The sequence below is a fragment of the Myotis lucifugus genome, unplaced genomic scaffold, assembly GCF_000147115.1.
Source record: "Myotis lucifugus unplaced genomic scaffold, Myoluc2.0 scaffold_60, whole genome shotgun sequence".
Taxonomy (NCBI): domain Eukaryota; kingdom Metazoa; phylum Chordata; class Mammalia; order Chiroptera; family Vespertilionidae; genus Myotis; species Myotis lucifugus.
In genome coordinates, this window is record NW_005871108.1 from 4,471,650 (window position 1) to 4,483,303 (window position 11,654).

Below are 11,654 nucleotides of genomic sequence, written 5' to 3' on the forward strand. Positions count from 1 at the left end.
CAGAATGAACCTGGGATGCAGTCAGCAGGCTGATGCTCTACCCACTGAGCCAAACAGCTACTGTGATAGTGCGAGTATCCCTTTCTTAAACTAGGTGCTAGGTACGTGGGAATTTATTGTATTATTATTCTTTTATAATTTATATATATATTTATCAATAGTATTTTATCTTTATATAATAGTCAATTAAAACAAAATAAAACACACAAAATCCAGCCCCTTGGTAACTGGCTTTTTCAGCTGGACCTCGGCCGGTGCCAAGGGCTCTGCCAGCAGGCTGTTCCCTAACACCACAATTGTGTGTCCTATGACTCATCCTGGCCCCAGGCACCACTGAGCCCTGGTATGTCTGGGGCCTACACTCAGGGAAGGGCCCCTGTGCCTCTTCTCCCCGCTGAGCAGGACAGAAAAACAAAAAGGTGAATGTGTTAGCAGGCATGTTAGCACTGGTAACTAACATTTAAACTGAATTCTTAGCCACATTAAAAGTCTGAATATATTCAACTTAGGCTTAAAGTCTTCTCAAAGCCTCCACGCACAGGTTCTCAGGACCAGGCTGAAGACACTCCTCACTGGGTGCCATGACTCACAGTTGTCATGCCCCAAACAGACACCCCAAGCGTGAGTACTGTGCTGCCGGCACTCGGCACTGAGGGACGGCAGCCAACCCTCTCTGCGGGGCCTTCAGACAGCTGAAATAGCCCAGCCTGCCAGCAACAGCATCCATTACATCATCCAGGTTCCCGGAAACTCCATCCTTATTTTTTGTGCCTCATCACCCCAGAGGGCATAAAATAGCTTATTTCAAGTTTTGAAGAATATGTTTATTTGAATGACTGAATGACTCTGGCTACCAAGCCTGAAACTTTGACCATGGAACTATGCAGAAGACCTCCTTCCCCACATAATTATTACTTCTGATAACTACAGTGCTATTTTTATTTACACGGTCTCAAACTTAAAACACTCATGATATTCTCCCCATTTGACAGATGAAAAAATGGGAGGCCCAGAAAAATTAAATGATTTGCCTTAAAACACACAGGAAAGCCAGGAATGAGACTCGGGCCAGTTTGGGCCAGACTGTGTTCGGCAATATGGGATGAAAGATGTTACCTGAGGGAGAGATGCTCTGTGCAGGAGATAGCTAGGAAAAAAAGTACTCTACTTTCAGGGAAAGAGGTTCGATGTCCCCAAGACCCACTATGTCACAAACTGGGTATGTTCACGTGTTTGGTGGCTTCATGATTTGTCATTAGCTACTCTCTGCCAAGGGGCCCCACTCTGACCCTGAGCCCGCTGGACTGGGTGATTCTTATCTGTGCAATGAGGATGTCACAGGCAGAAGATGCCACTTCCTCCTCCCAGTCAGGCAGGACTGGTCATCGCCCCACCAGGCCATCACCTGCAAGAGCAGGCCTGCCTGGCCCGCCCACTCAGCTGTGTACCTTGCTCAGAGGCCACTCTTACAGGCAGGTTTCTTTCTGGCAGCTGGTCAGTTTCACTTCCTGGTTGACTCCCAGACAGCTCCAAAACAACAATAAAAAGTCACTCCCTCTGAAGCCTGCCCTTCAGAATTCATTCCTGACACCTTGCTACACACCCACTGTAGGCAAGGAAAGTTCAACAGCTTCCTTTCCATTCTGGTTAGAGAATCAGGTGGTGTTGGGCCGCTGACACTGCCTCTTTATTAGAGGTTTAAAACCCCCATCCACAAACATTTGCCGAGTTGTGCTGTGTGTCAGGTTTGATCCTAGGTGTTGGGGACACAGAGGCAAGTGAATCATGAGCCTACGGAGCCCACAAACACTGAAAAGAACCCACACAGAGGGCTAAGGGCCCCCGAGGGGAACACTGGGGGCTAGGAAGCACAACTAGATCCCCACTCCGTCACCTTCTGAGCAGGGGATGATCAGAGATTAAAGGGGTTTTCACGTGGGCAGGAAATCCAGTATTGCCATCTGTCTTCTATAGACCTTCGGGTGCAGCTCTTAGAAACGGTTCAAAGCCCTAGGTCTAGCATTGCACTAATATGATAGCCTTCACCAGGTATGGCTTAAGGTTAATTTAATCTGAATTAAAAATTCAGTTTCTTAGTCACACTAGTGGCTACTCTATTGGACTGTGCAGACATAGGGCACTTTCATCATCACAGAAAGTCCTATTGGACAGTATTGGCTAGAGGCTCACAGATCTGGATTCCAATGCTACCCCTTCCACTAACCAGACACGTGACCTTGAACAAGCGGCTCTACCTTTCTGTACCTCAGTTTTCTCATCTGCAAAATGGGGATACTTTCCTCAAAGGCTGGAATGAAGATAAAATGAGGTCATGCATGTAATACTCTTAGGACCACAATGACCAGGTACATAGTAAGTACTCAATAAATGGTAGTTATTTTTATTTTCATCATTAGTTCATAGCACCAAGGAGGCAGTTACTGTGCCTCATGTCACTGCCATGCCCATCAAATGCCCATCAATTCCTTTTTCCCTGGCTGCTTCATCCAAGGCTAGGCTGACACATACCGGCCACCAGGGGATAAGAGGCAGGAATGAATACTCACATCTGTAGAGATGGTTCCACACGGGGAAGAAGGCCATATAGAGGGCCACATCCCCCACTGTTGGGTAGGACTTGAAGATGGAGATGATGGCAATCTGGATGAACATGAAGAAGATAGGGTGCTCCCTGGGGTAGGGCAGGACAGACATACAGACAGAGATCAGTCAGGCACCGGGCCCACCCCTGAAACTCCTGACTCTATCCCTCAAACCCAAAACTACTCTCCAGGGAACTTCAGGCAAGGGCTGACTCTGCTACCCATAAGACACTGGGCCCAGGTCAAGTAGCAGAGCCAAAAACTGTGTGGAAGGCTGTCGTGGCTCAGTGTTTGAGTGTCGACCTATGAACCAGGTCATGGGTCCATTCCCGGTCAGGGCACATCCCTGGGTTGCAGACTTGATCCCCAGTAGGGGTGTGCAGGAGGCAGCCAATCAATGTTTCTCTCTCATCGTTGAAGTTTCTATCTCTCCCTCTCTGAAATCAATACAAATATATTTAAAAACAAACAAACAAAAATCTGTGGGGACCCAGAGATGCCCAAGGTGGTAAGGAGGCTCAGCAAACACTAGAGAAACAGCGCACAGAGACATTTCCCATCACCCTCCCCACAACCAGCCCCCAGGAGCCACCAAGAAAAAACAAATGAAGTCAGCCGTTCTTTATTACTGGGCTTAAAAGCCTGCTTGTAACTAGGTAGTCTCCCTGGCCAGAGGCCCCTCTGACAACTGGACGCAGGGCAGGAAGTGCTGCCTTGCTGATGCTTTTCCTCTGACAATTGGGTCAGTGGGGTCTACAGGCCCTTAGCTACGATGAACTCTTTTCCAGAAAGAGAACTGAGAGCTGGGCAGCTTTTCAGCTCGTAAGGGCTGGAACTGGAGTTCTTGTTACCTTAAGCTAATAACAAAATGGATACCATTCCCTGAACCCTTGCTCTGCTAAGCTCTGTGCTGGGCCTTTTCTTACAGTGTTGCACGTGATCCTCACTACACCTCAACTGCCCCTCGAGGTAGGCAGTGTTGTCACCTGCACTGTGCAGATGAGGAAATCAGGTTCAGGAAAGTCGAGCTAGCTAGTAAGCGAATGAGCTGTTTGTCTTCAGAACACCTAAGCACCACCGATACTGTTCTCCTGAGTGCCTAGCACAGTGACAGCTCTGATCAGGCAGGGCGGGGACAGAGCTCAGTCTCCAGTGTTCCTCCAAGAGCTGACCAATGCAAAAGGGAAGCAAACAGAAAGAGGCCAGATCTACACCCTTGTTAGCTATTTCTAAGCAACATGCATGTGGCCTACATCTGCACAGTTCCTGGATGCCCAACTTATGGAGGTTTTCTTCAGAGGTTAATGGCATTCTTGTCTTGCAGGTCAAAGGTCAGGGTGACTCAATGGGTGTAAATCTGACAAACATGAAAATCCAATAAACATGTACACACCCAAACACTCCAATCCGTCTACAGAGCAACTACAGAAACACAGCTTGGCAAAGTCACGCAACCCTGTAGCTTCTAAGGGTTCAGCTACCTCAGTGATCATCTTCCTAAAGATAATCCAAATCACTGGCTTTGGCTTTTTAGGTAGCTGGTAACAGCTGCAACATTTCTTTGAAAAGACCAGTAAAAATGTAGTGCCAACAAGGATGGAGACCAGAACCTCCTGCGACACTGCCTAGAGACAGGTGGCCTGCAGGGCCCTGTTCCCACACTGGAAGCAGACACTGCAGGGAGCTTCATATCCTGGCACAGGAGGGCAGCAGTGGGGGAGGTCAGGTATCTTCATATGCTCTGTCCCCACACTTCTGAGCCTGGTGGTGGTGGTGGGGTTTCACATAATTGTGGTGCTGCTGTCTAACTAGGAACTATCTGTGGCCTTTCACCTGTTGACCTAACACATCTTGAGTCCCCTTGAGCGAACTGTCACTGGGCTGCTGATACAGGACACCCAATAAAATTCACTTTTTCCAAAGACAACCTGCAACTCCAACCTCTGCTGTTATCCAAAACAGTGAGTGGACTCAGCAGCAGTGTGGGCGCAAGTGCCCCAAAGTGAGGCCAGGAGAAATATCAGGGTGCTCCCTGAAGCCTGCACTCATGTGTGACTCTATTGTTGGCTATGGCCACTGACACCCAGGGCGATTGAGGGCAGGTTCCCTGGGCAAAGATGGCAGAAACCTAATAGCAGATGCTCCCAATCTGAAAGGCACCTGCAAGGCTACAAATGGTTCTCGGAACAAAGAAGGAGCAGGTCCAACCACTTACTTCAGCTTAATGGCTAAGGGGATGGTGTAGAAGAAGACGTTGATCTGAAACACACACACGAAGAAGAGGCTGAAGTGCTCAAACATCTCTGCAAAGAAGTACCAAAAAAGACCAATGTTTGGAGTGAGATCTGGAACAGAAAGTCTGGAGTGAAGAAAACAAAGGGAGAGAAAAAAGAGAGCAAAGTTATAAATGGTCTGCTTTAACCTGGTTTTCTGCTGAAGACGCTGATCACTACTAGGCTGTGAAGAATGACTTTGTCTCCACAGAGGTCAGGCTGTGAGGGGCTCTATAGGCACCCTGGATGTAGGTAATTAACAAAAACAAGGGGCCGAGAATGACAACCTATAATAAATATTAGCTGAGCCAAACTCTGGCATGTATCAAATATCTGAAATGAGGCAGGGATTCATGCTAGAAATAAAAAGACCAGCTCCTATTGTGCTGCCAAGACATATATGTTTAAAATTAGGAGATACTCAGTACTGTAACAAAAGAGGAATGGGTTCTACATGAACAGGATCTATTTGGGGCATTCCAAAGACTTGCCTAGAGGAACAAGCTCAAAGATTCTGCTCCTCCTCATTCCTGCTCAGCATCCCACAGCAGGAGCCACTGCAGTGAGACTTCTAGGGGCTAAGGAATCATCAGCAGATTCTGGCGAGGATACCAGACCCCATTTGAGAAGTACGGGTTTAACTGGAAAACTTTTTGTTGAGTTGTATCAGATAAAAATTGGCTGCAATTCTGGCTCTTCTAAAAATTTACATTATATTTTTATTTGAAAAAATATGGAGTGGAAACTGATGTCATTCACAATTTTAAAAGGGGAACATATGGAGCATGAAGAACAAATAGGGAAGGACTCGTGGTCAGATTTCACTAACACAGCTTCCCCCAGGGCAAGGCCTTGCCTTCTGCTGTAACTACATTTCCTCATCTGTGAAATGAGGTACAGAACACAGTCTGTGGCCAGCAGAAAACCAGGAAAGGCTTTTCACTCCTATCCAAGGCGTTACAAATTCCTATTCAAGGCAGAGCATGAAGAGCTGAAAGTTACTAAGATATTGTTATATTCAGCCAGGATTTAACACAAATTAGCAGCCCAGAATCCCCAAGGGGAGTCTGCCACTCCAGATCCCTTCCCCACCCTGGTTTAAGTGTCTACCACCCCACTGGGCTGTGAGCTCCTTGAAGCTTGGGCAGTGGCTGCCTGCTTTAGTATACCATACAGAGAGCGTTTGGAAATGTCTGCAGAATTCTTACTGCAAACCCATTTTGATTTTTTCTAAAAAGGTTGACACGTGGGAGGTGGCTTTATTTTAAAGAGACCCTCTTGTAGTAAAGGAATACATCCATTCCTCTTTGGGACTGAACCAAAACCTTCTAGGCAGAGGCTGGCAGTCGCTTTGGATGTTCCTAGAGAATGCACTAGATCAAATATATGCCCTAGACCAGTGGTTCTCAAAGTGCGTTTCCTGGACCAGCAGATCAGCATCACCTGAAAACTTGTTAGAAATGCAAATTCTTGGTCCCTACCTCAGACTTACTAAAAACCTCTAGAAGTGGGCCCAGCAATGGGGGCGTTAGCAAGCCCTGAAGGTAATTCTGATGCACACTAAAGTTGAAGACCACGGTGTCTAGATGCTCCCTGTGGTTGCTCGCACTCTGATTCCAGCTGGAGTTGTGAAAACCAAATTAGCTTCCAGAGTTTTCTAATGAGATCATTACTTACATGAAGCCGTAGACTGCAGGGATGAAATCCCAGGAGCTGAGAAGGAAGAAGGAGAGGCAAATGATTACCACTAGGCTTCCCATGTACATCATGGCATACTCCCAAGAGAAGATCCAGAAGGCTTTGCTCTTTACTTTCACAGGGATGTACTGCCGCTAGGAGAGAAGGCAAAACGGTACATTTAGGGAGGTCAATAATAGAGGGCAGTTATCACTTTAAACTTCAAGATCTGTCCTGCAAAACACGGGAAATAAAAAGGTTGAAAATCAAAGGATTGAAAATATATACTAGGTAAACACTAACTAAAAGAAAATTAGTTTGGTTATACTGTTACCAGATAATAAACTTTAATGTAAAAAGTATTACAGAGATAAGGATGCTCCATAATCATAAAAAGTGCTAGTCATCAGAAAGATTTAACATTTCTAAATTTTTATATATATAATAACACAGTCTCAAAATATATAAAACAGACATGGACAGAGCTACAAAGGAAAAACAGACAAATTAATCATCAGTGTATAATTGAAGAGATCAAACAGACAAAAACCAGTAACCAAGTGGCACATGTGAATAGCATATTTAATAAATTTGGTCTCATGAGAGCTTATAAAATATAACACTCCCAGGTAGCTGATTGATGTTTGTTTCTCATCATTGATGTTTCTATTGCTCTCTCCCTCTCCTTTTCTCTCTGAAATCAATAAAAATATATTTTTCCCTAAGAACAGGAACAAGACAGGGATGTCCCCTTTCACCACTCTTATTCAATAAAAAAATATTTTTAAAAAATGATGAGAGAGAATCATTGATCACCTGCTTCCTGCATGCCTCCACCGGGGATCGAGCCCACAACCCAGGCATGTGCCCTGAGCGGGAATTGAACCGTGACCTCCTGGTTCATACGTCAACATTCAACCTCTGAGCTACACCACTGGGCTGGGGACATTTATTTATTTATTTTTTAAAAATCTATCCTTTTGAGAGTACTTACAGAGTCCCCCCCCCCCCCCCGCAATGTCCCCCTCTACCCAGTTCCCACCCCAGGCCTTCACCACCCTATTGTCTGTGTCTACAGGTTCTTTAATCTCTTCCCACACTCTCCCCCCACCCCCCCCCCCCAAGATTCACCATTCTGTTCAACGTTTCCATGCCTCTAGTTCTATTTTATTCATCAACTAGAGGCCCAGTGCATGATATTCATGCACGGGGGGTGGGGGTGTGTGTCCCTCAGCCCGGCCTGCACCCTCTCGCAGTCTGGGACCCCTCAGGGAATGTCCGCCTGATAAAGAGCAGGCCCAGCCAGTTTCATAGGAAAGTTCTATCAACATACAAGGAACAGATGACTGTAATATTAAATTAACTCATTCATAGCAAATAATATAAGCTTGATACCAAAATCACTTAACCAATACAAATGCAAAAGTGCTAAATGAAATATTATGTAATATAATTCAGCAACACATGAAAAAGATCATGATAAAGTTGTGTTATAACTAGGTTGAGTTTTTTCCAAAAATTCAAGGTTAGTTCAACATAAGAAAGCTGTTAATATATATATATATCTCACAAACAGCTTCAAGAAATCATATTAGTATCTAGATATATGCAACAACTATTTATGATGAAAATAACAACAAAAAAATTCAGTGAAGTGGCAGGGTAAAAAATTAACACAGAAATAGCTTTCAAATGCACAAATAATAAAAAATTAGAGGACACAATGGTAGATGAAACCACATTTATAATAACACCAAAGAAAATAAAACTCAGATTTAAATTTAACAGGAAATGTGCAAAACCTATTCAAGGAAAATTTTAAAGCAATCCTGAAAGACACTAAAATCAACTTGAACCAATGAACAGATATCTCCCATTCTTGTTTAGAATGATTCAACATTATAAATATGTCAGTTCTCCTTAAATAGATTTATAAATTAAATTCAATAATGCAATCCCAATAAAAATGTCAAATAGCTACTTTATGGAATTATACAAAACAATGTAAAGGTCATATGGAAAAACAAACATGCAAGAATAGCTAGGAAAACAAGTGATAAGGAAAAATCATGAAGTGTTGACTAGCCCTATCAGACATTAAAATACACTATAAACCTCTATAATTAAAACAGTGTAATACTGGCACATATACTGTATAGACAAACAGACTAGTGGAATAGAACAAAAAGTCCAGCATTATACCAAAATACTTATTTTTTAATAAATGGTGCCAGGACAATTTAGGTAGCCATTTGGAAAAAGATAAAATCAGACCTATATCTCACACCATTGTTGTAGTAAACTCCAAATCAATTAGGGATGTAAATATTTTTTTTAATGAAAGCATGAAATGTTAGAAAAAGCATGGTAAAACTGTCTTTAACTATGATGTAGGGGAAAGCTAAAATATCCAGAGGCAATAAAAGACTGATTAAATTTGGTTACATTACAATGAAAAGTTCTGTGCAACAAAATCACTATAAATAAAATGAGAATATATGTCCACACAAAAACTTATACATGAATGTTCATAGCAGCATTATTCATAATAGCCTAAAAGTAAAAACAATCCAAATGTCTATCAACTGAATGAATGAATAAATAAAATATAGCATACTATAAGAATACTATACTAATGGAATAGTGTTTGGCAATAAAAAGGAATGAAGTACTAATAATACATGCTACAACAGAAATGAACCTTAAAAACCTCATGCTAAATGAAAGAAAAGCCCACATATTGCATGATTCCATTTATATGAAACTAGAGGCCTGGTGCACGAAATTCATGCAGGGGCGGGGGGTGTCCCTCAGCTTGGCCTGCACCCTCTCCAATCTGGGACCCCTTGGGGGATGTCCGACTGCTAGCAGTCCGGGACCGCTGGCTCCTAACCGCTTGCCTGCCTGCCAGCCTGATCGCTCCCTAACCGCTCCCCTGTCGACCTGATTGCCCCCAACTGCCCTCCCCTGCCGGCCCAATACATAAACAAAGTCAAAAGACAACTGAAAAACTAGAAGAAAATATTTGCAAAGGTTTAATACATAAAGTGTATTAATACTTTTAATACATAAAGTGTACAGTTTCTTTCAGGATTGTGTCTTTTAATACATAAAGTGTATAGTGTCTTTCAGGATTGCTCCCCTGTCGACCTGATTGCCCACAACTGCCCTCCCCTGCCAACCCGATCACCCCCAACTGCCCTCCCCTGCTGGCCCGATCGCCCTCAACTGCCCTCCCCTGCCGGCCCGATCGCCCCCAACTTCCCTCCCCTGCCGCGACCCGCCTCCTCTGCCGGGATCTGCCTCCTCTGTGCTGCACGGAGCCGTGGGACTACCAGGTCTCACCATGTGGGAGCAGCCGCCAGGCCCTGCCTCCGCTGTGCGTGTGGCTATCTTTGTGGTGGCCATCTTGTGATGACGTTGCGCGAGGGCATGAGGACCACCTAGGCTTTTATTAGTATAAATGTGCAGGATAGAGGGCTGGAGGTGAGAGGGCACTGGGAGAAAACAGAGTGACTGCTAATGGATATGGGGTTCCTTTTTGGGTGATAAAAAGTTGTAGAATTGATTGTGGTTATGGCTGCACAACTCTGTGAATACACTAAAAACAATTAAACTGTACAGTTTATTTTTTTAAAATATATTTTATTGATTTTTTACAGAGAGGAAGGGAGAGGGATAGAGAGTTAGAAACATCGATGAGAGAGAAGCATCGATCAGCTGCCTCCTGCATACCCCCTACTGGGGATGTGCCTGCAACCAAGGTACATGCCCTTGACTGGAATCGAACCCGGGACTCTTCAGTCCCCAGGCCGACGCTCTATCCAGTGAGCCAAACCGGCTAGGGCTAAACTGTATACTTTAAATAGGTAAAAATGTATGGTATATAAAGTATATCTTTTTTTAAAATATATATTTTATTGATTTTTTTACAGAGAGGAAGGGAGAGGGATAGAGAGTTAGAAACACCGATGAGAGAGAAACATCGATCAGCTGCCTCCTGCACACCCCCACTGGGGATGTGCCCACAACCAAGGTACATGCCCTTGACCGGAATCGAACCTGTGACCCCCCAGTCCGCAGGCCGATGCTCTATCCACTGAGCCAAACCAGTCAGGGCAGATAAAGTATATCTTGATAAATAATAAAAGCTGTTAAAGGAAAAAAAACTATAAACAAAGTCAAAAGACAACTGAAAAACTAGAAGAAAATATTTGCAAAGGTTTAATACTTTTAATACATAAAGGATTCTTAAAAATTTAGAGAAAAAGTATCTAAATCCAACAGAAAATGAGGAGGGGGGAGGAATAAACAGACAATGCACAAATATGAAAAAAATGTTCAAACTCACTTATATTTAGAGAAATGCAAATTAAGACAACACTGAGACATCATTTCTCATGATTAGGCTGGCAAAATTTTTAAATGTAACAACACATCTTGTTAGTGAACCTGTGGGGAAACAGGTCCTCTCCTACTTTACTGGTGGGAATAGAACATTTGTATATGCTTTCTGGAGGGAAATGTGAAAAGACCTGACAAAACTACACATGCACTTATCTTTGGATCCAGTAATTTACTTCTAGAAATCTACCTGGAATTCAAAAATACACCTCCAATAATACAAGAGTACACATACACAAGGTTACTCATTGAAGCATTAATTTAAGTGCAAAATTCTGGAAACAATCTAAATTCCCATATACTGAAGAGAAGTTAACACACAATGAAGTACTATGCAGCTGTAAAAAAAAAAAAAAGAATAAGGAATATCTCTCTGTTTCAATAATTTCCAGGAAATAATGTTAAGTGGAAAAAGCAGAACACAAAAAGAGTATCTAGTATACAAGAAAGAAGGGGAGGATGTAAGAAAATATATGTGTGCCCTGGCCGGTGTGACTCAGTGGTTGAAGCATTGTCCTGTGGACTGGAAGGTCACGGGTTCGATTCCGGTCAGGGCACATACTTGGGTTGCAGGTTTGATCCCTGGTCGAGGCATCTATGGGATGTTTCTCTCTCTCTTCTCCTCTCCTCTCTCCTCTCCTCTCTCCTCTCCTCTCTCCTCTCCTCTCTCCTCTCCTCTCTCCTCTCCTCTCTCCTC

The 11,654-nt window shown here is 43.7% G+C and overlaps 1 protein-coding gene across 2 annotated transcripts in view; it reads right to left on the minus strand.

The window, feature by feature from the left end:
• The window catches only part of PIGU (phosphatidylinositol glycan anchor biosynthesis class U), an 81,164-nt gene that overhangs the window by 16,973 nt on the left and 52,537 nt on the right, over positions 1 to 11,654 (minus strand). Inside the window, exons 8-10 of one of the 2 annotated variants that reach the window (XM_006089429.3) lie at positions 6,554 to 6,708; positions 4,819 to 4,962; positions 2,568 to 2,692 (exon numbers count right to left, since the gene is read on the minus strand). In XM_006089429.3, coding sequence (XP_006089491.1) covers positions 2,568 to 2,692; positions 4,819 to 4,962; positions 6,554 to 6,708 — 424 coding nt within the window. The remainder of the gene's footprint in view (positions 1 to 2,567; positions 2,693 to 4,818; positions 4,963 to 6,553; positions 6,709 to 11,654) is intronic. The other variant, XM_023754411.1, reaches the window with a different exon arrangement.